The sequence below is a fragment of the Bos javanicus genome, chromosome 11 (assembly GCF_032452875.1).
Source record: "Bos javanicus breed banteng chromosome 11, ARS-OSU_banteng_1.0, whole genome shotgun sequence".
Lineage (NCBI taxonomy): Eukaryota > Metazoa > Chordata > Mammalia > Artiodactyla > Bovidae > Bos > Bos javanicus.
In genome coordinates, this window is record NC_083878.1 from 31,189,124 (window position 1) to 31,216,348 (window position 27,225).

Below are 27,225 nucleotides of genomic sequence, written 5' to 3' on the forward strand. Positions count from 1 at the left end.
AGGGTGTGGAGAAAAGGGAATGCTCTTGTGCTGATGGTGGGAATGTGAATTGATACAGCCACTATGGAAGATGGTATGGAGATTCCTTAAAAAACTAGGAATAAAAGCACCATATGACCCAGCAGTCCCACTCCTAGGCATATACCCTGAGGTAACCAGGGTTGAAAAATACACATGTATCCCATTGTTTATTGCAACCCTATTTACAGTAGCTAGAACATAGAAGCAACCTAGATGTCCATCAACAGATGAATGGATAAAGAAGTTGTTATACATATGCACAATGGAATATTACTCAGCCATAAAAAGTAATGCATTTGAGTCAGTTCTAATGAGGTGGATGAACCTAGAACCTATTTTACAGAGTGAAGTAAGTCAGAAAGATAAATATCATATTTTAACATATATACATGGAATCTAGAAAAATGGTACTGAGGAATTTATTTACAGGGCAGCAATGGAGAAACAGACATAGAGAATAGACTTATGGACATGGGGAGAGGGGAGAAGGCGAGATGTATGGAAAGAGTAACATGGAAACTTACATTACCATATGTAAAATACATAGCCAATTGGAATTTTCTGTATGTGTTAGGAAACTCAAACAGGGGTTCGGTGTCAAACTAGAGGGGTGGGATGGGGAGGAAGATGGGAGCTAGGTTCAAAAAGGAGGGGATATATGTATACCTGTGACTGATTCATGTTGAGGTTTGACAGAAAATAGCAAAATTCTGTAATGCAATTACCCTTCAATAAAATTAACTAAAAAATAATGAAGTGCATCCTATGATACTGCTTCCTCTAAAATATTGTTATTATATTTAGTGAGATCAAAATAGGCTTTTTTTAAATTTTTATTTTATTTTTAAACTTTACAATATTGTATTAGTTTTGCCAAATATCGAAATGAATCCGCCACAGGTATACCCGCATTCCCCATCCTGAACCCTCCTCCCTCCTCCCTCCCCTACCCTCCCTCTGGGTTGTCCCAGTGCACCATCCCCAAGCATCCAATACCGTGCATCGAACCTGGACTGGCGACTCGTTTCATACATGATATTATACATGTTTCAATGCTATTCTCCCAAATCTCCCCACCCTCTCCCTCTCCCACAGAGTCCATAAGACTGATCTATACATTGGTGTCTCTTTTGCTGTCTCGTACACAGGGTTATTGTTACCATCTTTCTAAATTCCATATATATGCATTAGTATACTGTATTGGTGTTTTTCTTTCTGGCTTACTTCACTCTGTATAATAGGTTCCAGTTTCATCCATCTCATTAGAACTGATTCAAATGTATTCTTTTTTAATGGCTGAGTAATAATCCATTGTGTATATGTACCACAGCTTTCTTTATCCATTCATCTGCTGATGGGCATCTAGGTTGCTTCCATGTTCTGGCTATTATAAACAGTGCTGCGATGAACATTGGGGTACACGTGTCTCTTTCCCTTCTGGTTTCCTCAGTGTGTATGCCCAGCAGTGGGATTCCTGGATCATAAGGCAGTTCTATTTCCAGTTTTTTAAGGAATCTCCACACTGTTCTCCATAGTGGCTGTACTAGTTTGCATTCCCACCAACAGTGTAAGAGAGTTCCCTTTTCTCCACACCCTCTCCAGCATTTATTGCTTGTAGACTTTTGGATCGCAGCCATTCTGACTGGCGTGAAATGGTACCTCATAGTGGTTTTGATTTGCATTTCTCTGATAATGAGTGATGTTGAGCATCTTTTCATGTGTTTGTTAGCCATCTGTATGTCTTCTTTGGAGAAATGTCTATTTAGTTCTTTGGCCCATTTTTTGATTGGGTCATTTATTTTTCTGGAGTTGAGCTGTAGGAGTTGCTTGTATATTTTTGAGATTAGTTGTTTGTCCGTTGCTTCATTTGCTATTATTTTCTCCCATTCTGAAGGCTGCCTTTTCACCTTGCTAATAGTTTCCTTAGTTGTGCAGAAGCTTTTAGGTTTAATTAGGTCCCATTTGTTTATTTTTGCTTTTATTTCCAATATTCTGGGAGGTGGGTCATAGGCTTATTGTACCATGTAAAATGGTATATATTAAGGCAGGGTGTATATGTAAAAGCACATTTTTTATTCATCTTTATTTCATACTTTAAAATATCATTTGTGTGTATATTTTGTAATATAACCATACATTAATACTATAATTGTATATAGATCTATAAGTAAACTTATTTGGGGACATAGGGTTTTTTGGTTTTTATTTTTTGCTGGTGGGGTGAGGAATTCAAGACCATATTGTCCACTACATAAGATATTTTGCTTGGGAAGAGAAGATTGTGTTTCTGAAGAGCTGCCAGGTGGAAATAATAATAAATTTGTGATGTGCTGCTTAGGAAGGTAGATATAGGACTAATAATAATAATGGTCAACATTTATTGAACACTTCCTATGTACTAGGTACCACACCAAGCACTTAACATTGATTATTTTATTTATTCCTCTCCTCTACCTTATGAGACAGGTAACATTACCATCCTCATATCAGAGTGGAGGAGGCAGAGATGAGAGGTTCAGGCACTTTCACAAAGCCACACATAAGAGAAGGCAGAGCTGGAGGTCGAACCCACATCTTTCTGACTCTAATGTTTGTGCTCCTACCATGATCAGGCTGATTCTCATCCATTCTCATAAGGACTGATTCTCATTCATTATGACAGTTGCCCAATAGAAGAATTAATTGTACTGTGAAGCACCTGGTTCCCTACCTCTGAAAATGTCTGTGTGCCTGGGATTCTTCATGAGGGGTGTGATATTGTTGTTTATTATAAGAAATGTGTATTTGGTCTCTGTTCCCCTTCCTGGCACAGAATTTCTGCGTGGGGAGTGTGGTGTGCTTGGAGAGGGCACGGAAGCTCAGAATCCTTTCCCCATACCTCACTCTCTGCATATCTTCCTTTTGGCTGTTCCTACATTGTATCCTTAATATAATAAGCTAGTTACCGAGTAAGCAAAATGTTTCCCTGAGTTCAGTGAGCTGCTCTAGCAAAGTAACCAAACTCAAGGAAGGGTTATTAGAACCTCCATTCTATAGCTGGTTGGTCAGGAGCACAGGTGACAACCTGGATTTGCAATTGGTGTTTTATGGGGGCAGTTGTATAGGACCAAACCATAGATCATTGGGATCTGATGCTGTGTCCAGGTAGACACTGTCAAAATTGAGTTGAATTGTAGAGCACCCAACTGATGTCTGAGAATTGCTTGGATGTGTGAGGAGAAACTCCGCACTTTGGAACTGGGTATAGAGCTGGAAAGGGGAGCTGAACTCTGCGGCCCCTAAGATGCTTTTCAACTTGGAAACTTTGAGGATTTCTCCAAAAATGCTATTTTTAAACGTTGTAAGTGCTTTGCTTACAATTGAAAGGCTACAATCACCAAATAAGTCTAGGAAATGCTGGCTTAATAAGGCTAAGCATTTCTTTCCTACAGGGTTCTCAGAGCCTTAACCACAATGTTATTCATTATAAATGCCCAAGAGCAGGAAGTAGAGTGCTGGCTTTCCCCAAACACATTGACCTTGGATTCCTCCTTTATTGTAGAGTATCTCCTAAGTTTGGTGTTGCCTAGTTCAACCACTGAAGCCCTGCTAGAAGCTAGAGTATCGACACTGATTCTCTGAAAATGCTGTCACCCTGTAGGATGTGGTTGACAAACTCTCTCTGAGCGTTCTATCAGTCAGCCTCCTCTACTCCTCTGCTGCTGCTAAGTTGCTTCAGTCGTGTCCGACTCTGTGCGACCCCATAGACGGCAGCCCCCCAGGCTCCCCCGTCCCTGGGATTCTCCAGGCAAGAACACAGGAGTGGGGTGCCATTTCCTTCTCCAATGCAGGAAAGTGAAAAGTGAAAGTGAAGTCGCTCTGTCGTGTCCGACTCTTCGCGACCCCATGGACTGCGGCCCACTAGGCTCCTCCGTCCATGGGGTTTTCCAGGCAAGAGTACTGGAGTGGGGTGCCATCGCCTTCTCCGCCTCTACTCCTCTACCATGATATAAATCACAAAGTTTATGGAGTCACATTGCTGAAAGGGCACACTGTGTCCAGTGAATTTTGATGGAGTTTCTACTTGCGTCTTCAGGTATTTCCAGATGGGCCCCTTCAGAGTACCACCTAAAGAGTGAAGGCGAGAGACTGAATAACTCCCCTGCAGCTTCACAGAGTCCATCAGTCACAGGATAAGATTCCTACTCCCCCTAGCCCAGCAATTAACCTCTCTACACACCATGTCTGGGTAGGAAGAAATCATGTTCTCATGACAAAAATGAATCAAAGGAAGACTAAACTGAAGATAAATATTTGACAACATAGGCTGAATTAGAAATAAAAAGTTTGTGATGGGCTACAGAGCAGCTGTCAATGTGATGTTATTTGTCCTTTCAATTTGGAGCACATATGATGCCTTCATGGCTAGAGCAGGTCTCAGCATAACAAGACGTCAGAGGTGGACTTTTCCTGAGATGCTGAGGTGTGAGATATGCTATATGCCAAGTTTCTAGAAGCTAGTTAACACAGCTCTTAACCTCTCATGCACAGTGGGCATGAGAATGGTGCAGGAGCCTTGGGAGAAGGGTTCCTCCAGACAGCCATGAATCTGCCCTTCCCAGCCCCTCACCATGTGGCAGGGTGGGAGCTGTTTGTTGTGTCACTTAGGTTGAGAGGAGGACTTTCAGAAGACCACGTGGCAATTTTCATCACTGTCTCCTCCTGCTTGGGGAACAGAGTGACCGGTGTCTGACTTGGGCCCAGGCTAGAGGCTGCAACAGACCAGAGGCCAGGTGTTTGGGAAATAACTGAAGTACTAAGAACTGGTTATATAAGTCACATCTCTAACCCAGACTTCTGGGAAGAAAAGACTGGAAAATAGGCCTGCCTTATGTTCATGTAGCACATGTGACTGACACAGGTCTTTCATATTCTCTCCTTTGACTTTGGGGCTTCCCTGGTGGCTCAGACAGTAAAAGATCTGCCTGCAATGCAGGAGACTTGGGTTTGATCCCTGGGTTGGGAAGACCTCTGGAGAAGGAAATGGCTATCCATTCTAGTATTCTTGCCTGGAAAAGTACATGGAGAGAGGAGAATGGCGGGATACAGTCCATGACCTCACAAAGACTTGGACATGACTGGGCAACTGACACCTGCTCTTCATTTGACTTCACTGTGAGTTTCTTAGATGAACATAATTATGGTTCCATCTTACAGATAAGGGAGGCAGTGCTCACAGAGGGTCAGTGGATCACCCAGATTTCTAAGCTTGAACCAGAATCATAGTTAATGCTTACCAATTCCCTTATCACATGGCATGCGTGTGAGCTCAGTCATGTCTGACTCTTCACTACCCCATGGACTGTAGCCTTCTAGGCTCCTCTGTCCATGGGATTTTCCACATGCAGGCATTATAAAGGCCTTACCTGTACAGAGTCATTTATTTCTGCCCATAGCTCCATGAAGAAGATGCCATAATTGGCTCCATTTTCGAGATAATGAAATTGAGGCTTAGAGTTTCAGTTAACTTTCCTTCTAGCAAATGGAAAAAAATGGGACCTGAAACTGGACTCTCAGGCTTCCACGCTCTTGGTAATCTTTGTCCCATGATACCTCATTGGTTACATAAGGACTTTGAAAACCTAAAGCTCTCTCCAAGTTAGTAGATTCACTACTAACAGAGTGTTGCCAAGAGGTAATCTTTGGGGGCCTTCTTGGATGCCAGTGTACAAATAACTTTCATCAAAGTACCAATTTGCAGCAAGCAGTTACTTTTAAATTACATAGGGGAGTCACAAAAGAGTTAATATTTTAAACAGTTTGCACACCCTTCCCCACAACTCATTTCTAGCATTAATTATTTAGAAAGCTATTTCTTAGGTACACTTAAACTTAGCCCGTATAGATGATCACAAGTTCCAAATGGCAAACAGTAATCCGGTGTCACTCTTGCGCTCAGAACACTGGGTATATTGACATTGTCTTCACCCATACTCTGCACCTTTCCAGTCATGACATGCTGGAAAGGGGGATGAATGGGGATGGAGTCAGACACTGCTGGACTCAGTTCTTAGTGCTGCCAGCTACAGAACCTCTGTGTTTCAAATTCCTCCTTTGTAAATTGGGGAAAATACATGCCTCACTGTTTTGAAAGATGGGAAGATGACCTGTGAGACCAAAATACTTAGTTTAGGGTCTGCCATCTAGTAGATGGACAATTAGTATCAGTGTTCTTCTCTCCTGCTCCAAGTTCAGTTCAGTCAGTCGTGTCCAACTCTTTGAGACCCTGTGGATTGTAGCATGCCAGGCCTCTCTGTCCATCACCAACTCCTGGAGTTTACTCAAACTCATGTCCATTGAGTCAGTGATGCCATCCAACCATCTCATCCTCTGTGGTCCCCTTCTCCTCCCGCTGTCAATCTTTTCCAGCATCAGGGTCTTTTCAAATGAGTCAGTCCTTCGCATCAGGTGGTCAAAGTATTGGAGTTTCAGCTTCAACATCAGTCCTTCCAACGAATATTCAGGACTGATTTCCTTTAGGATGGGCTGGTTAAATCTCCTTGCAGTCCAAGGAACTCTCAAGAGTCTCCTCCAACACCACAGTTCAAAAGCATCAATTCTTTGGCACTCAGCTTTCTTTATAGTCCAACTCTCACATCCATACATGACTACTGGAAAAACTATAGCTTTGACTAGATGGACCTTTGTTGGCAAAGTAATGTCTCTGGTTTTTAATATGCTGTCTCGGTTGGTCATAACTTTTCTTCCAAGGAGCAAGTGTCTTTTAATTTCATGGCTGCAGTCACCATCTGCAGTGATTTTGGAGCCCCCAAACATAAATGTCACTGCTTCCATTGTTTCCCCATCTATTTGCCATGAAGTGATGAGACCAGATGTCATGATCTTAGTTTTCTGAATGTTGAGTTTTAAGCCAACTTTTTCACTCTCCTCTTTCACTTTCATCAAGAAGCTCTTTAGTTCTTCTTTGCTTTCTGCCACGAGGGTGGTGTCATCTGCATATCTGAGGTTATTGATATTTCTCCCGGCAATCTTGATTCCAGCTTGTGCTTCATCCAGCCCAGTGTTTCTCATGATGTATTCTGCATACAAGTTAAATAAGCAGGCTGACAATATACAGCCTTGACATACTCCTTTCCCGATTTGGAGCCAGTCTGTTGTTCCATATCCAGTTCTAACTGTTGCTTCCTGACCTGCATATAGGTTTCTCAGGAGGCAGGTCAGGTGGTCTGATATTTCCATCTTTTTTAGAATTTTCCACAGTTTGTTATGATCTACACAGTCAAAGGCTTTTGCATAGTCAATAAAGCAGAAATAGATGTTTTTCTGGAGCTCTCTTGCTTTTTTGATGGTCTAATGGATGTTGGCAATTTGATCTCTGGTTCCTCTGGCCTTTCTAAATCCAGTTTGAACATCTGGAAGTTCACGGTTTATGTATTGTTGAAGCCTGGCTTGGAGAATTTTGAGCATTACTTTGCTAGCGTGTGAGATGAGTACAATTGTGCGGTAGTTTGAGCATTCTTTGGCATTGCCTTTCTTTGGGATTGGAATGAAAACTGACCTTTCCCAGTCCTGAGGCCACTGCTGAGTTTTCCAAATTTGCTGTCATATTGAGTGCAGCATTTTCACAGCATCATCTTTTAGAATTTGAAATAGCTCAACTGGAATTTCATCACCTCCACTAGTTTTGTTCATAGTGATGCTTCCTACGGCCCACTTGAGTTCGCATTCCAGGATGTCTGGCTCTACATGAGTGAACACACCATCATGATTATCTGGGTCATAAAGATCTTTTTTTGTATAGTTCTTCTGTGTATTCTTGTCACCTCTTCTTAATATCTTCTGCTTCTGTTAGGTCCATACCATTTCTATGCCCATTTTTGCATGAAATGTTCCCTTGGTATCTCTAATTTTCTTGAAGAGATCCCTAGTCTTTCCCATTCTGTTGTTTTCCTCTATTTCTTTGCATCGATCACTGAGGAAGGCTTTCTTATTTCTCCTTGCTCTTCTTTGGAACTCTGCATTCCAGTGAGTATATCTTTCCTTTTCTCTTTTGTCTTTCGCTTTTATTCTTTTCACAGCTATTTGTAAGTCCTCCTCAGACAAACATTTTGCCTTTTTGCATTTCTTTTTCTTGGGGATGGTCTTGATCCCTGTCTCCTATACAATGTCATGAACCTCTGTCCATAATTCTTCAGGTACTCTATCGGATCTAATCTCTTTATCTGTCACTTCCACTGTCTAATCATAAGAGATTTGATTTAGGTCATACTTGAATGGTCTAGTGGTTTTCCCTACTTTCTTCAATTTAAGTCTGAATTTGGCAATAAGGATTTCATTATCTGAGCCACAGTCAGCTCCCAGTCTTGTTTTTGCTGACTGTATAGAGCTTCTCCATCTTTGGCTGCAAAGAATATAATTAGTCTGATTTTGGTGTTGACCATCTGGTGATGTCCATGTGTAGAGTCTTCTCTTATGTTGTTGGAAGAGGGTGTTTGCTATGACCAGTGCGTTCTCTTGGCAAAACTCTATTAGCCTTTGCCCTGCTTCATTCTGTACTCCAAGGCCAAATTTGCCTGTTACCTCAGGTATCCCTTGAGTTCCTACTTTTGCATTCCAGTCCCCTGTAATGAAAAAGACATCTTTTTGGGATGTTCTAGATGGTCTTGTAGGTCTTCAAAGAACCAAGATCCTTTGTTAATCCTGTTTTGTGAGTTTGGGTGATTCAGTCAGCATCTCTGAACCTCAATTTCCTATCTGTAAAGTGGAACCATCAGTAAATGTGTCAGAAGGCTTTTGTAAGACTGTGTCAGTGGATCTGAAGTGAAAATGCTTTCTAATTTGTGATCCCTGTGTCCCGCCCACCCCCCGCCCCCCATGCTGCCAGCAGTGATCTGTCCAGTTAGCGGTGCTCGCACTGTTTGCTCTTTCAGACTTTCAAGGCAACTCTGCACCTTGTCTCATCTTCCCCCTTCCTTTCTCTCCTTACAGCCTTTTGAAGGAGATGGGCTGTCCTTTTCCTCTCTGTTTTACATGAGGCTCTGAAAGGTCTTGTTACTTGCTTACACAAATAGGACCATGGCTGAAGACTGGGCGTGCAGCTCTCCTGTGGAGAGAAGAGATTTTCCTTTGTGTATTGCTGAGTGAATCTGTGCCTGGGTGGCTCCTTGACCAGAGAGAGCATAGTGGGTGAGCTTTGTGAGGGAGGCCTCCTAATTTCTTCCCTGGCACATCTCCCAAACACCCTGCTCCCTCTTCTCAGCACTTCTATCTTTGAGTACCAAACTGATGGAGGAGGAGCTCACTCCCTGTTGAACTAGACATTATTTGCAGGTTGTTTGCTGTGGGTGAGCTGATGATTAAACTGCAGCAGAACACTTTTGTAATGTCTGCTGAAAATGAAAATATTCTTCCTTAAAGCGTCTGTCAGTGCAGTGTTCACACTCTGCAAGGCCCCAAGATATTTCTCTAAAAACAGCAGTTGCTTCTCTTCTACTACCCAGACAGATTCAAACCCAGGCCCACATTTTCATCAAGGACCTACTGTGTGTGGACCCTGCCCTCTGTGGAGATAAGCTGCACACAGTCGTTCTGAATTAGAGCTCAACTGAATCAGTGATGACCTCTCCTGCAACGTATTGCTCCCTGATCTTGAACCAGCTGATCTGGCTGGCTGAGGTGCCCTGGGAATGCATTTCTCCTATAGCCATGCCCACAGGAAGACAATATCTTCCCAGATGGACAAGCCAAGGGTTTGGGAGCAGCAGAGCCATCAGGCCTGTGTTCTTAGCTCACAGCCTAAGAGCACACACTGTGAAAGCCAAAGAGGATGAGATGAATGAGGGCAGCAAGAACATATGGGTCCCTCAACAAGCGTTACAGAGTGAGCTGGGAACCAGGTGTGTGAGAACTGGATCACAGCCAGGATTCTCTAAAAGGACAACTAAGTAGCTGAGCGCCTTGTTTTTGGTGCCATTCACTGGATTACAGCCATGAAGATAACCTAGTCCCCATCCTGGAGGAGCACAGAGTCAGGTCACCAGAGTAGACTGCATGGTGCCCTCCCTCTTTCATTATCCTGCCTGCCCCTGTTGTCCACGGTAGAGCCCAGCCTCCTCTGACCCATCTCTGCTTCCCTGGGACTGCCTCATCTCTGCAGAGAAGGTAGCCGGCAGTTCTTGTGTTAGCTCCAACACCTTAACATGTGGCCTCTCCTGGGGATAACTGTAAATCTACAATGGTCTGGAAGGACCAAGATAGCCTTTAAACCTCCCAACATTGAGGCTGCAATGGTGGAAGAAGAGGCAGCAGTTTATTTTCCACAGAAATGGGGCTTCACTTGATGCTATTCAGATTCTCACTGGCTAAGCTGTCCCTCTTTCTGTCTGTGCCTGGGGCCAGCCCTCCTCCCAGGCCAGCTCCAATGGCTGCTGGATGCTGTTTGCCTCTTAAGCCTGACCCCACATCCAGTGCCTCTCAGGCTCCTCTGAGGCCAGCTGGGCTCATTTGTGAGGGGCCGAAGTGACAGGGCTCATTCTGCAATTCTCCTTTAGCTTAAGAAGTTGAGTTTTCTGTACTTAAGACTAATTTACAACTGGTTTATGTTTTTGATGCATCTGAAGGACCTCAGCATTTAGAAGGTCTCTTTGAATCCTGGTGAAGAGGAGCCTGATCTGGGAAACAAGAGTGGTCTGCAGGAGGCTGGATTTTCCTATCTTTTAGAGGGGCTTTCTCCTTCCATACAGGACCCTTTGTGTTGGTCTGAATATGCTGAACTCAGGACAGATAGTGATGCTGGGATCCCCAGACTCTTGAAGTCACAGTTATACACCAAGCACTTGAGGAAAGGAAGAGGTCTTGGAGGACATAAAACTCATTTCCCTCTTTCATATGCTTTCATATTCTTGAAGCATATTTTATTATTTACATTTTGCAGATGAGGAAACTGAAACTTGAAAAGTTCAGTCCATCACTGTGGGGGTGGGGGGAAGTAGGGGTAATACTCGCCATGAGGAAAGGGGTCAGGGCTGACTTCACGCAGCTCATCTGGGACCTGTTTCTCTCTGAACCCCCTCTGGACTTGTCTTCACATCTGATTTCTGATGATGGCAGAGACAGGTCTTATTTCAAAATTAATGAGGTGAGGAAATACCTACCTCATAAGAAAGTATATCCTGTGAAAATGTAATCCAGAGACTGCAAGTGGATGGAATAGATGGTTAGTTATGTGCTATTTGAGTAGATCCTGTTGGAATTTCCCTCTCAGAAGCCCCCATGGCCAAGAATCTATCATGATTGATTCTTGGGTTTCACATTGTCTTTTCTAGGCTCCTTTTTAAAAAATATGCCACCTCCTTTGGAAAGAATAATATCAAGATCTGAACATACTGATGTGAATTGATAGATGCCATGACTGTCTTGATGGAGAAGGCCTGGACTTCTTGCAGAAGAAATTACTGAGCAGGTCAGAGGAAGGAAGAGGAGAGGTGAGCATGAAAACATCACCATCATTACAATCGTGCCCTGAGACGAGAGGAGGTTCTTGCTTTCCTGGGGCTGATGTGCCCAGGCTGAAATCTCATCCTGAACCTCAGTGGTCCACGAGGAAAATCTTGCTGTCTTTCCCTGGAGTTGACAATATCAGGAAAAATGGCTCTGCTAGACAGATTACTGATAAAAGAAACAACTGTATAATTTCCATTGTGCCCAAATATCCCTGTAGTCATGACAACATCCTTAGAGACTTACAACACTGACAGACGGGGAGATGGCTAGTTTCTTCCCAATAATCACAGCTACCACGTAAGATGATTTCTGGCCTGGCTGAATTCTTGAGGGGTGCTGACTGCAGGGTGATTCTGTGTGGGGGGTCACTCAGGAAACGGAGGCTTTGAGGGTTACTAGAAGTGAGTGGGTAAAAATCACTAGTCACTTGGGTCCTTGTCTGACCTGGAGGGAAATAATATGGTGGTGGTTCTGTTTTAGAAATGTGTCCCCTGTCCCCCACTGAACCAAGACTTTCTATTCCTCCAGGGCCCATTATTACTGTACCCCTGAATTATGGCCACTGGCCCTGAGCAGTTCTCCCTTGAGTATATATCTGTACCGTGCTCCCTGTCAAGCTACAGTCCAAATCATTGTCAACCTGTCATTCTACTGAAGAAGCTCTTCTTTAAAAAATTGTAGTTAATTTATAATGTTATGTTAGCTTCAGGTGTGTACAGCAAAGTGACTCAATTGTACACACACACACACACACATTCTTCTTTTCCTAATGTATAGATTATTACAAAATATTGAGTATAGTCCTCTGTGTTATACAGTTGGTCCTTGTTGGTAAGACTGTCTTGTAACTTATCCTTCTACTAGTGTGTTGAAGCTTAAGCTCTTTGCCTCAATTAGTTTTCCAATCTTCCAGAGCCAGTCCATCTTCATATAGTCAAACTCCTCAGCATATGCCTTCTTTTTAGTTGAGACTCAGTATCTCCCCATCCTCTGCCTACTCCATGATGCTTTTTTGTTCTATGGGTTTGATCCCCTCTTTCTTTCACAGAAAATTCCTTCTTTCTTGTCTTTCTAAATTTTATTCATTCTCCAAGTTGCAGCTAAATTCTACCCACCTCCCAAGAAGCTTTTCTTTACTAGCCCAGCCAAGGCATTGGATCAGTCCTCTTGTCTATGGCCAGTGCCACACAGCTTGGCAGATGTGTTATTCTCAGGGCTTAATGAATGAAAATAGCCTTTTCTTCCTCAAAGGCTGAGACTTTGTGTTGAGAGCTGTCCATTGATGTCGCCTGGATCTCTCCCAAGTCACCCTCTTTATCCTTTCTAGACCACCCTTGCTAAACCATAACTCTACTTTCTCTGCTTTTCTTCACATCACTGTTACCACCTGACATCCAGCATTGTCTCTTCAATTAGAATATAAGCTCCATAAGGGCAGAGGCATCATCTGTATTGTCATCTTTTTTATGCCCAAGAAGTAGCCACAACAAACCCTAGGATATAATAAGGCCTCAGTAAATGATTGTTGAAGGGTTGACTGAATGAATGCATTCTCACTGACTGGCTAATTCACATTCAAAATGTTGGAAGAGAAATGGGAAGGCCCTGATCCTTTCCATTGTGCAGGAACTTTGAAAAATTAACCCTGATACAGCTCTTTTCCCACCACCACAGAGAACTAAACATTGCTGAACATCAAAATTGTCAGAATAGCCCAGTCCACAGGGACATTGCACATTCCTGTCAGAAGAGCTCTGTACCCAGGGAGGACAGGCAAGGTCAGCTGAATTCTGTCAAATGCTTGTATTTGTACTGCTCTCCTTGGATTGTTGTGAGGTTCAAATGCAATGAAGTGTGATAAAAAGAGCTAAATTATAAATCAACATAAAAATAGGGAACATTATCCAAGCAGTTTGTGGTTGGGGATGGCATGGTATTGTGGGCCAAAAATTCCATGAACAGGGGAGTCTGGAGGGCTACAGGCCATGCGGTCACAAAGAGTCAGGCGTTACTGAGTGTGCATGTGCACGCGTGTGCACACACATACACACGCAGTGTTGGGAATTAACAAAGAAGGGGTTAAGATCACGCAGGATTATTTAATTTTGCTTGTTCAGAGGGAACTTTTTGGATTTGTCAGGAGTTTGGTGAGAAGGATGCCTTTTTCCTTTGAGAAACACCAATGGTATGTTTTCATGTTTGAACGCTGGTCAGTGGATTCTGTCTATAAGAAGCAGTTAAAGATGCCTTCCAAACCTTAGAAATATTGAAAGAGAAAAACAATATAACCACCAGCAACACATCATCATCATCATCATCAACAAATTAATCCTTGCAAGACTCTGAGAGATAGGTATTCTTTTTTTTTTTTTTTTAAAGGAGAAGAGAGAACTGAGGTACGTAGAGGTGGAGTCCCTTACACAGACTCCCTTAGCTAGTCAATGACAGGGTCAGGAATTTAATAAGAATTGCTACTGTTTACTGAGAAGGCTGAGCACCTAAGAATTGATGTTTTCCAACTGTGGTGCTGGAGAAGACTCTTGAGAGTCCCTTGGACAGCCAGGAGATCAAACAAGTCAACCCTAAGGGAAATCAACCCTGAATATTCATTGGAAGGACTGATACTGAAGCTGAAACTCCAATACTTTGACCACCTGATGTGAAGAGCCAGCTCTTTGGAAAAGACTGTGATGCTAGGAAAGACTGAGGGCAGGAGGAGAAGGGGCAACAGAGGATAAGATGGTTGGATGGCATCATCGTCTCAATGGACAGACTTCGAGCAAACTCCAGGAGATAGTGAAGGACGGGGAAGCCTGGTGTGCTGCACTCCATGGGGGTCAGTCACAACTGAGTAACTGAACAGCAACATACTGAGAATTTTCTAAATGTCGGTCATTCTTCTCAGTACTTCATTCAATACGATGCTAGGAGACAGGCAACGTTATCCCTCATTTACAGAAAGGAAAACAGACCTAGGGTTGTTAAGCTGATTACCCAAGGCCACACAACTAAGAAGGGCAGGAGCCGAGACCTGAGCCCAAGCAGGGGGCCCTGGAGCCTCTGCTTCCCCACTACTCTGTGCCACTCTTGGGTCCCTGGTCTCTGTTGCAATGTCCAGCAAATGGCTTAACTTTTATAGTCCAAGAAGCTACTTTCATCACTCCTACCAAAACAAATGAAAGAGAGGAAAGCAGAAAAGAGGGAGAGAGACTTAGGGGAGGGGTGGGGAAGAAACATCTGGAATCGCTAAGGTGAGTTGCAGTGAAGACTCTGCTGGAATCATCTTTGGCTGGAGGAAGCAGATGGCATAGCTGCCCTTAACAGCCTCCTAAGAAGCTCTAACAGGTCCCCATGTGAAAGGAAGATGGCTGTCAGTTGGGGGTGGAGGCCCACCCAGCTGTGTAAAAGGTTTGTTAAGATGAAATTATGGTTTACTGAGTAGCAAAGAGCAACAACCAGCTGCCTGAGAATTATGCCGACAGGATGCAAAGGCAAGAGAATATTGTGTAAACCTTATTTACAGATCAATAGATAATCTTTCATACACAAAAGGTCAGCTCCATGAAGGCAGAGCGGTAAAGAAAGAAATATTGCTCGTAAATACAATATTGACTTGAAAAAATCCACCCAGATGAATCCTTTGATATATACTCTTCTAGTCAAACTACATTTCTTTATTCATGAATTTTTTTCTTCCCCTAACCATTTCAGGTTCCGTAGTGAAGTATAAAGGGAGTAATGAAGAAGACTGATTTCTAGTTATTTTGAATTCTGTGCCATCAAACGATCGGTATAAAGTGGAATCAAGTTTGAGAATTTCAGAGCAACATTTCTAAGTGTGTGTATGCAGCATTTAGTGTTCTGAAGTCAAATGACAACTCACCCCTACTCTTGGTAGTTTCCTGCTTTGCTGACTGTGTTGATAAACATTTATCCTGGCTTAAGGAAATAAACAACTACTCCATCCTGCTGGTCCTCTCTGGATCCCTTCATCCATTTTATGTTTCTTTTTTGCCTTGAAGCAAGTAGTTCATCATTCCCCAAAATACCTGAAATCATTGCCACCCACCCCTACTTGGCTGCTGGATTGCAAAGCTATTCAGGACCACTGCCCAGACACAAATAAGTGTGGGAGAAGAGGGGAACTTGACTGGGCTTTGTTTCCGTGACATAATTAGGTTAGAGGACCACCTCTAAATTTGGGTGATTCCTCTCAGCAATTTAAAAAATATTTTCAAAGGACCACAGTCTGAAAAGCCTGAACGATGCTTTGCTGGTAGTGTTTTTGGAATGCAGAGCTGCTCTAGTTCTCAGGATCACCTTGGGCTGCAACCGGGAGCAATGTGCAGCTGAGAAAAGTCTGCCCTGGGCAATAAGTCCAAAGGCTTGAGAGGGACAGCTGTTCATTCCAACTTCCTGATGGGGATCAGCATGGCAGTGGTTGTGAAAGAACTTTATACTCTGAGGAATTATGTGAGTATATATACTTTTCAGAGCCATCCAGGAGGATCATTTGACAGTGACACAATTCCTCTAAACTAAGTACAAGTTCTTTTCTTTTTCCAGTTAGAAAGCATGTTTTAGATACTCTGAGAATGATAACCTCCTCTCATGAACAGATGTGGCTGGAATCGGTCACCTCCAGTTTTGTCTGGACTTGACAGGGTAGTCGGGTAAGACTGAGGATTACTTAACACCTCAAAGTGAGAAAAGGATACAAAGAGGAGTCTGGACTTAATGACAGATGGCAGAGGTTTCAGCTCTTCCAGAGTCAAAGTCAGAGCTTCATCCTCTCTGTTCTGCCAGAGTTCCCCCTTCAGTCTAGGGCCATGCCTTCCACACATACACACTCCTAAGTTCCTCTCTTGCCCTTACTCCCTAGAAACAGGGCTGAGGGTTTCTTGCTAATAAGAATGAATGGCGCTGGCCACAAAGTACAGGTTAATATTAAACGCTGGAGCTCTTAACTTTGCAATGACTCCCCATCCCTTGGATTTTCCCAGTTCCCCATTCGCAGACCTGCTATTATCATCATGGGCTGTGACATGTGTGTGTATGAGAGGGTTGTTTCTTCCTGAATCTCTGCTCTGCAGGGTGCTTCTCATGAGCCACATGTGACAGTCTGTGAATAGGGGTGTCCCTTTGCATATCCCACCACTCCCTGGTGGCTCAGAGGTTAAAGCGTCTGTCTGGAATGTGGGAGACCCGGGTTCAATCCCTGGGTCTGGAAGATCCAGGGAAGATCCCCTGGAGAAGGAAATGGCAACCCACTCCAGTACTCTTGCCTGGAGAATCCAATGGAGGGAGGAGCCTGGTAGGCTACTGTCCATGGGGTCGCAAAGAGTCGGACATGACTGAGCGAGTTCACTTTCACTTTCACTTTGCATATCCCAGCTCTCTTTTGTTCTGCTGTATTGAAGGCTCTGTGGCCACCCCTATTCCACTCAGAATTTTTCTAAGAGGAAGGAGAGAGGAGAAAGGGAGGGATAGAAATTGGGAGGGAGAGAAAAAAAGAAGGAATGAAGGAAACCACCTGGGTAATAGGCACTAATAATTTTATATTTATATAGTTATTTATGGTTTATATGCTAAAAACAATTTGTAAAATATTTTTACAGGCATAATCTTATTTAGTTTTTATAACCACCCAATTTATAGATAAACTGAGGTTTAGAGAAGGTAAAGTTTATCTAGCTAATAAATAACAGCATCCTATCTGGAACCCAGTCCTTCTGATGTCATGTATAGTTTTTTTTTTTTTTTTTCTTTTCTATACTGCTCCATTAAATGAAAAGGCATGTCCCAAAGTTCTTTTTTGTTGAATCCATGCTAAGCACCCTAGGTGAAAGCTGAAGGTCTTAGTAATCACCATAACTCTCTATTAAACCCTTACTGGACTTTTTTTGAGGTTAGACTTATAGACTTTGGTTGGCCAGAAATAACCATCCTACAAATACCTAGTACATTTATTAATGTTTTTGTAGTTAACAGTATATTTTCATACGTGAACCTCACTTGAAAGTCCTATAAGCTATGCACATCTCAGAGGTCTAGTGATTGGCCCAAGAATGAATGGTGGAGTCAGGATGAGGCTCTAGATTTTTTTTATCCTAAGGCCTATGCCTTTTCTGTTACCTCGGATTTCCTCCACTGTGGCGTACCTAACCTGTGTTAGATTCTGCAGAGTATAGCAAAGTCCATTTAAAGAGCCAGGACTCCTGAGTTGCTCATAGCACTGACCTCTCAGCATGACTGAATACATAACTTGTGAGGTGTAGGGATCTCTGTTCAAAACTGTTAAAGCATTTCAAGATGGTGACAGCAGAGTATTAAACCTGGAATGAGGCCCTCTGAGTGTGGGACCCTTTTGAGCATGGAGCCCTATTAGAATGCCAGTGAAGGTGGTCCTGCCTGACATGACTCAGGAGTGGAAGACTTTGTTTCTTTCTCAGATTGTTTCTGGGGCTCCTATCAGAGAGCTGAAATCCCAGGTCATATGGACTTTGTTCTGTTAAATCTTTTATTCCCTCCATCAGAGAGCTAAGCCACAATGTTCCTTATTATATTAATTGCTAACTCCAGTTCTCATAGATCAACAGTTAGGGACAGTCAAGATATCACTAGTAGCTAATGTTTATTAAACATTTATTATGTCACAGGCACCATGCAAAACATTTTATGCGCTTTGAATTGATTGCAAGTGTAAGTGTTAGTCACTCAGTCATGTCCGAGTCTTGCTTGACTGTAGTCTGCCAGGCTCCTCTGTCCATGAAATTATCCGGGAAAGAATACTCGAGTGATTCCCATCTTTATACTTCCCTGTATCACTACACCTTGTCTTGGTGACTTTGCAGCTTTTCACATCAATTAGTGGATTCTATTTCTCCACCTCTTAAATCTGGGTTGGTCCCAAGAATGATAAAATGCAACAGAGGAAATGGTGTGTAAATTCAGGGTTTAAGTCTCAAGAGGCTTACAAGCTTACTCTTTCTTTTGGAACCCCAGGTCTGCTGTGAGAACAAGCCTGTGTGAGTTGGCTAGAAATGAATACCACTTGTTGGAGAGCTGTCATCCCAAACCGAGACTATCCAGGGCAGCCAGCACCCACTTCACCTGCCAGCTAAGTTCAGATACATGAGTGAGCTAAGCTGAGGTCAGGCCAACAGAGTCCAGCTCAGCCGATGGATTTCACTGATCAACTCACAAATAGGTAAGAAATGATACATCATTTTTGCTTACAAACTGTCTTTTGGAGGTAAGTAAGTATGCATTCTTATTAAATTAATAGATAACAGACACACATCCATTATTATTTCCAAGGAAACAAGCTTTGAGAGGTTATATTCATGCCTGTGATCAGTAGTTAATAAATGGTTCTGTAAAGTGTGACTCTATAGGTCAAGTTCTTATCTGTTATTTTGCAGGGTCCCATTGTAGCACTCAGGGTTCTGTCAAGCCCTTAGCTAATTTGAAAGCTGAGTGGAAGAAGCAATGTTTTTGCAGATAGAGTCAGGCCCAAGGGATGGAGCTCAAACACCAAGAATCTCTCTGCTGATAAAAATACCATGTCTATTATTAACCAAAACTTTAATATAAAACATTGTAATCCATCAAAGGAAAAAATGCTTACACGCAGAACAGGAGAGACGATGCCTTTGAGGTCAAGGTCACAAGCTAAATGCTAGCAGAAATTTTGGCTGTATCTCATTAACACTAAATTATGACTGAGTTCTGCAAGAGGTCTGTGTGACAATCCCATTAATGCAAATGGCATTCCTTATGATGTCTGCTTTTGTAAATGAAAATCAAATGCAATTATGTCAGTGGAATTTACTCATTAAGCTAAACTAAAACCCACCAGCAAGTGTCTCCTCACTTCCTTTTCTGCCCCACATCTTTGATTACAAGCCGTTGCTCCCCAGAGTTGCAAATGGATATTTTGCTAAAATACGAGTACACAATTTGATGATAGAAGGGGCACCAGAATACAGAAGTTCTTACAGATATCGGAGGTTGGGAAGGTTCTGGAAGGCATCAGGGTCGATGTATAGCAGGTTGTTGGCCTTTTCAATTCTACTGTGAAAGAGAAAAGAACGTGCACATGACCTTACTGGTAAGGAGTGCTATTGTATTTTTCATTATTATGCAAAGAGTATGTTAATCAGTTATTCACCCTTTGTCCATCCATCATTTCCACAAAGATTGAGCATGCATGTGGTGTCTTTTACTATACTAAACTGTGCAAACAAAATATTAACCCTGTCTTATATAACTGTCATCACTGAAGTCTTCCTGGAATCTATTCATCAGAGACAAAAAAAGCACAGCTGGGTGAGTCATTTCACCCTGAACTCAGTTGAGTGTTTAACCAGTAAGGATCTCCCAGGGTCTGAGGAAGGCAGGGATGAGGCTAATGGGGGAAATGAGTGTTTTTTTTCTGACTGGGAGACGAGAGAAGGGGATGGACAGCAACAAAGAGGGTGAAGAGTCAAAGGAGATTGGAGAAAAGTAAAGTGAAAGGTCAAAGGAAAATGAAGATTAGGGGATAAGCAGTGAACATCTCTGGCTTTCACGATGCAGTCCCGGCAGACAGCAGGTGGCAAAGTGCCAGTGAGTCCCTCATGCTGGAATGGGGGCTGCTCTCTCACAGCTCATGGGAAGTGATGGCTTCTGCCCTGGGCTGACCTGCGCCACGTCCTGATCAATAGTCTGGAGGTGGGCATGTTCACATTTGGATTCCGACAGAGAGAGGCTGCCCTTTCCTCATCTGGTGGGATCAATGTATATTTGCAGAGATGCTCTGTGTTAATTACTTCCTCCCTATTTCATTAGCTTTAATGTTGCAGTAACCTGTAGCTACGCAGATCCAAGTACCAGGTAATTAATCATTTTAAATACAGGCAGTGTTACATGGAGGTGAGCACTCTCCATGTGGGGGAGAGATGAAAGAGCCATCCCATTAGCTCCACTGCCCGTTGAGCTGCACAGAGGGACATCTACTTGACCTTGCGCAGAGGGCTGGCTGCCCTTTGGTTCGCTTCTCTGATACTCTCTGTGGGTTCTGAGACCCTGGTCAGATCTCTCTTCCCAGCTAGGGTAAGGAGAGGCCAAGCAGAGAGAGAGGGAAGGCATCAGTTGCAGAGGCTTAATGACAGTGAAGAAGAATGAGAGTGGGAGGTAGAAAAGGAAAGGGAGGGCAGAGTCTGTCATAATGGACAGACTGTCATTCCTAAACAAATTCATATATATGTATGTATGCGTATATGAATTATGCATATGTGTATATATGCTTGGCAAATGCTAAGAAGTTTTTAAAAAGATACAAAAGAGTCAAGGGATTTATGTTCAAGTCCTTAGCCTGCTGTGGATTTGGCTGGATGACTAGACAAGCTTCACAACTTCTCTCTGTCTTTCATTCCTCATCTGTAAAATTAGGAAAGTGGTTCAGTGGCTTTCCTAACTGTGTTCTCTGAGAATTTTGTAGGATATTCGTCAGTGCTTCACAGAGGAACCTTTGCAATGACACTAGTTGAGAACCTCTTAATACAATATCCTTCTTGCAGATTCCGAGTGCATGTGTGCATATTACAGACTCTGAGTTTTCCTACAGCAGGTGAGTCTGTCTAACTTATGTGACCATAGAATCTTTTTCCTTTTTTGTAATGATAACTTTCTGTTTAATGATACACAGAATACACTTTGGAAAAATTTGGACCTGTCTCCAAAGTCTCATCTGGCTTTGATAATTTATAGTAACTTTAGACTGGTATGCAACAGAGGTGTATCTGTGTGAGTGCTGGCATGTATATAAAACTAGAATGTCAACAAGAGAAAATGCATTTGGTTGGAGTAGTAAAGAAGCCAAGGATTGTTATGATAACTTACTGGTATGCCAGTTTATGTGTTAGATCTACATAACATTTATCATCTCATTTGTTCATCACAGTGATCCTATGAGGCATGCAATCTTATTATTCCCACTTTACAGAAAGAAAGCTAAGTCTTAGCATGATTTTGCATCTTGACCAAGGTTCCATGGTGAGTATGTGGCATAGGCTAGCAGTCAAACTAAGACTGCCCATCTTCAACTACCTCATGAGGAATTTATTTTGGGCTTTGACTGTGGAACAAATTTGAATGAGAGGATGAGCTGGAAGTATTAATATGTGCAGTCACAGAGCTAGGTTCTTGAGTTTACTATGCAAAAAAACCCTGAGAAGGAAGAAGCAGAATAAGACTAAGCTCTGAACTGGTACCCGAGTCACCAGGCAGAGATACATGGCAGCACCTATTGGACTGACTTTGACAGCCTAAAATGAAATTCTACGAGTCCGAGGACAGAGCAGAGCCAGGGCCTCCCAGGAATATAAGTGAACTTTAAGGCTACTACCAAAAGCAGGCATGAGCAAAACCCCATAGAGTCTTGCTTACATTTCATGTAGTTTGGGCAGGTTGGAGAACACGTTTGCCTCTATCACTTCCAAGACATCATTCTGTGAGATCTCTCTGCAAAGAAAGAAATATAATTCAAGTCAGTTCAGCTACAGTCCATAATGGATTTAGGGCTCAGCCTGGAGCCTTGTGCCTGTAGTGATTCATGAGACACACAGAACTCTACTTCTGCTTGCAAAGAAGTCAGCTGTAATGATAAGGCGAAGCTAACATAAGATGCTAATACTTATAGAACAATGAGAGAATGAACCCAAAGCAGTGAGTCTGGTCAGAAATTATTCAGTCTATAGGTGTAGTCACAGAGGCCCAGAGAGGGAAAGAGACTTGATTAAAAGTATTTAGGGAGTATACAGGGTGAAAAAAAACTTTAAATAGACCAGGATCAGCGAACTTCTTCTAGAGGACCATGTACTAAAATTTTTATTTTTTGGCTTTATGAATCATTTGGTCTCTGTTGCAACTACTCAGTTGATACTGTTGCATAAAAGTAGGCATAGATATCATGTAAATGAATGAGCATGCCTGTGTTCCAGTAAAACTTTATCCATAAAAACAGATGGCAAGCTGGGTTTGGTGTCATGGGTGATAGTTTGGTGACCCCACCCTAACCATGGAGGCAAGTTTTCTCTGCTGTGCTGCTTTGGAAAACGAGAACCTCGAGTTAGTCTCTTTTAAATACACATCCATGCTGTTACCCAAGTGGAGATTGTTATTGCAAGACCTTTGACATTACTGTTGCTTGGCCCAAAATACCCTGGAAAGATCCTTCAGGTCCCAGCCTGTTTGCTCCTAGAGTAATTGGAAGGGAGTAGATGATGAAGTCCACTCTGCAGAAGCCCAGAGCTTATGAGGAGAGAAGGGCGAGAAGGGCGACTTAACCAGTTAATGTTTATAAAGTGGCTCAAAGATGAAACATGCTATTATTAGGCCTCCTGAGGAAGACTCTCATGCAGTTTTAATGTGGCAGCTGAGAGAGTTTCAGAAAATCTCATAGGTGGTGTGCATTCAAATTGGCTCAGGCAAGGCGCTGTCTGTTGGCCTGAGATTTTGCTGAGAAGCTCTAGAAACGCTCTTGATCAAGGGAAAGGCCTGGAGAGCAGGACAGGGAAAAGGCCTGTTGGGGGAGGGGAAGTATGACTGTGAGCACAGGGGCTGGCAACATGGAGGGGGATCAGGGGGTGGGTGGGGAGCTGTCAGTTCAGTGGTGGCAGGATCCTTTCTCTCACTCCCCCATTAGCAAGGAGACATTTTGTGTGAGAAGTTCAGTTCAGTCGCTCAGTCGTGTCCGACTGTTTGAGACCCTTTGGACTGCAGCATGCCAGACTTCCATGTCCATCACCAACTCCCAGAACTTGCTCAAACTCATGTCCATCGAGTTGGTGGTGCCATCCAACCATCTCATCCACTGTTATCCCCTTCTCCTCCTGTCTTCAATCTTTCCCAGCATTAGGGTCTTTTCCAAGGAGTCAGTTCTTTGCATCAGGAGGCCAAAGTACTGGAGTTTCAGCCTCAGCATCAGTCCTTTCAATGAACATTCAGGACTGATTTCCCTTAGGATGGACTAGTTTGATCTCCTTGCAGTCCAAGGGACTCTCAAAAGTTTTCTTCAACACCATAGTTCAAAAGCATCAATTCTTCAGTGCTCAGCTTTCTTTATAGTTCAACTCTCACATCCATACATGACTACTGGAAAGACCATAGCTTTGACTAGACAGACCTTTGTTGGCAAAGTAATGTCTCTGCTTTTTAATATGCTGTCTAGGTTGGTCATAGGTTTCTTCCAAGGAGCAAATGTCTTTTTTTTTTTTTTTGTAGTAAAATTAATAAACTTTATTGAGAGGACTTTGTGAGTTCTATTTTAATTTCTTGTCCTAAAGATTTATATATATATATATATATATATTTAATTTTATTTTATTTAACTTTATAATATTGTATTGGTTTTGCCATATATCAAAATGAATCTGCCACAGTTATACATGTGTTCCCCATCCTGAACCCTCCTCCCTCCTCCCTCCCCATACCATCCCTCTGGGTCGTCCCAGTGCACCAGCCCCAAGCATCCAGTATCGTGCATGGAGCCTGGACTGGCAAGTGTCTTTTAATTTCATGGCTGCAGTCACTGTCTGCAGTGATTTTGGAGCACAAGAAAATATAGTCTGTCACTGTTTCCATTGTTTCTCCATCTATTTGCCATGAAGTGATGGGACTGGATGCCATGATCTTCGTTTTTTGAATGTTAAGTTTTAATCCAGCTTTTCCATTCTCCTCTTTCACTTAAATCATGAGGCTCTTTAGTTCTTCTTTGCTTTTTGCCATAAGAGTGTTATCATCTGCATATCTGAGGTTGTTGATATTTCTCCCTGCAGTCTTGGTTCCAGCTTGTGCTTCATCCACTTGGCATTTCACATGATGTACTCTGCATATAAGTTAAATAAGCAGGATGATAATATACAGCCTTGACATACTTCTTTCCCTGTTTAGAACCAGTCTGTTGTTCCATGTCCAGTTCTAACTGTTGCTTCTTGATCTACATACAGATTTCTCAGGGGGTCTGGTATTCCCATCTCTTGAAGAATTTTCCAGAGTTTGTTGTGATCTACACAGTCAAAGGCTTTGGCATAATCAATAAAGCAGTAGATGTTTTTCTGGTATTCTCTTGCTTTTTTGTTGACCCAGTAGATGTTGGCAATTTAATCTCTGTTTCCCCTGCCTTTTCTAAATCCAGCTTGAACATCTGAAAGTTCATGGTTCACATGCTATTGAAGGCTGGTTTGGAGAATTTTGAGCATTACTTTGCTAGCGTGTGAGATGAGTGCAATTGTGCAGTAGTTTGAGCATTCCTTGGCTTTGCCTTTCTTTGGGATTGGAATGAAAACTGATCTTTTCCAGTCCTGTGGCCACTGCTGAGTTTTCCAAATTTGCTGGCATATTGAGTGCAGCACTTTCACAGCAGCATCTTTTAGGATTTGAAATAGCTCAACTGGAATTCCATCACTTCCACTAGCTTTGTTCAGAGTGATGGTTCCTAAGGCCCACTGGAGTTTGCATTCCAGGATGTCTGGTTCTAGGTGTGATCACGCCATCATGGTTATCTGGGTCACGAAGATCTTTTTTGTATAGTTCTTCTGTATATTCTTCCCACCTCTTCTTTATATCTTCTGCTTCTGTTAGGTCCATTTCTGTTCTTTATTGTGCCCATCTTTGCATGAAATGTTCCCTTGGTATCTCTACTTTTCTTGAAGAGATCTCTAGTCTTCCCCATTCTATTGCTTTCCTCTATTTCTTTGTATTGATCACAGAAGAAGCCTTTATCTCTCCTCGCTATTCTTTGGACCTCTGCATTGAAATGGGTATATCTTTCTTTTTCTCCTTTGCCGTTAGCATCTCTTCTTTTCACAGCTATTTGTAAGGCCTCCTCAGACAGCCATTTTGCCCTTTTGCACTTCTTTTTCTTGGGAATGGTCTTGATCCCTGCCTTCTGTACAATGTCATGAACCTCCTTTCATAATTCTTCAGGCACTCTGTCTCTCAGATCTAATCCCTTGAATCTATCTGTCACTTCTACCGTATAATTGTAAGGGATTTGATTTAGGTCATACCTGAATGGTTTAGTGGTTTTCCTTACTTTCTACAGTTTAAGTCTAAATTTGGCAAAAAGGAGTTCATGATCTGAGCCTCAGTCAGTTCCTGGTCTTGTTTTTGCTGACTGTATAGAGCTTCTCCATTTTTGGCTGCAAAGAACATAATCAATTTAATTTCAGTATTGACCATCTGGTGATGTCTATGTGTAGAGTCTTTTATGTTTCTGAGAGAAGGGCACCTCTAATACCATTGTAGCTTCCTTCATGATTCATTTGGTAAATTTAACTGCCTTCATACTTTTCACAGTTGAACATAAATAAGGGTGGTGTGTGCGTGCATGTTTTAAGAGGATGTGCTGGCCATTGGGTGTTTATTTGCTTCTCTGCCCTTCCAGTGGGAAGAGTGCTGGGTGGTATAGGAATGAGAGGAGTAGGAAAGGAGTGAGTGAATTGAAAGTCGCTCACTTGTGTCTGACTCTTTGTAACCCCATGGACTAAACAGTCCATGGAATTCTCCAGGCCAGAATACTGGAGTGGGTAGCCATTCCCTTCTCCAGGGGATCTTCCCAACCCAAGGATTGAACCCAGGGTCTCCCACATTGCAGATGGATTCTTTACCAGCTGAGCCACCAGGGAAGCCCAAGAATACTGGAGTGGGTAGCCTATCCCTTCTCCAGGGGATCTTCCTTACCCAGGACTCGAACTGGTGTCTCCTGCATGGTAGGCGGATTCTTTACCAGCTGAGCTATGAGGGAAGCCCACAGGAAAGGAGTGGGAGACTTCAAAAAAGGGGACATTTTTTGAAGACTTTAAAGAGTCCAGTGAAAGAGCTGCACAGGTAGAAAATATGCATGGAGGGAAGCACTGGATGACAGAGAGGGTTTAAATGCAAATGAGCCCGTATCATGCAAAAGCTATAGTATTTCCAGGTTCACATGCCATCCCCTTGTAGTATCTCAGCCTAATACTGCCTAGAAGATAGATATTTCTCCTTTCCTGAATTCATGTACTGAATTCATCCCATACACATTCTCTTATGTGGATTTTTTTTTGCCAAAGAGAACTAAAAATTATTAAAACAAATGAGCCAGGAAACATTTCTAAATTAATTATTTCAGAAGGTAGTTCATATTTTATGGCTTCAGCTTCAGAGGCAGGAGAAGGTGTTAGGCTTGGAAGGTGGTAGAGAGAGCCTTTGGCTGGAGGAGGTCTGGAGGGAGGTCAGCAGCATACAGTAGTGAGAAAATGCCTTACTGGGAGATTGAGGGCTCTTGCTCCATTTCAAACCAGTTCTGCCTCTAGTTATTTCTGTTACCATTGACTAGGTATCTACTATCTACCAGCCCTGTACATGCATTCTCCTCAATCCCTTTAGCATGCCTGTGAAGCTGGTATTTTAATCTCCATGTTAATAAACAGCCCTATCTGTATGCACAACAGCTCTGGCTGACTGCAGGGCTGGAACACTTTCTTCTACATGCCTTGCCTTCCAAGCCATGTTAGGTCTAATATTTCCACTTCTATATATTTACTCAAGGGAAAGGAAAATTCATGCCCTCCCAAAGACTTGTGCACAGATACTCATAGCAGCTTAATTGGATAAACTGGAACATATTCATACAATGGGATATTATTCATCCATAAAGTGGAACAAACTGCTGTTCCA

General features: G+C 42.6%; 1 protein-coding gene and 1 long non-coding RNA gene across 7 annotated transcripts in view; one reads left to right on the plus strand and one right to left on the minus strand.

The window, feature by feature from the left end:
- LOC133256999 (uncharacterized) overlaps positions 1-19,525 on the plus strand; it is a 284,150-nt gene extending 264,625 nt beyond the window's left edge. Inside the window, exon 3 of the long non-coding RNA XR_009739366.1 lies at positions 18,529-19,525. This is a non-coding gene — a long non-coding RNA (uncharacterized LOC133256999). The remainder of the gene's footprint in view (positions 1-18,528) is intronic.
- The window catches only part of FSHR (follicle stimulating hormone receptor), a 193,068-nt gene that overhangs the window by 47,813 nt on the left and 118,030 nt on the right, over positions 1-27,225 (minus strand). For 4 of the 6 annotated variants that reach the window (XM_061432311.1, XM_061432312.1, XM_061432314.1 and 1 more), the window contains 2 exons: positions 21,955-22,029; positions 19,525-19,599 (listed from right to left, as the gene is read on the minus strand). The exons of 1 other annotated variant lie outside the window; for it this stretch is intronic. In XM_061432311.1, the coding sequence (XP_061288295.1) occupies positions 19,525-19,599; positions 21,955-22,029 (150 nt within the window). The remainder of the gene's footprint in view (positions 1-19,524; positions 19,600-21,954; positions 22,030-27,225) is intronic. One more of the 6 variants, XM_061432310.1, reaches the window with a different exon arrangement.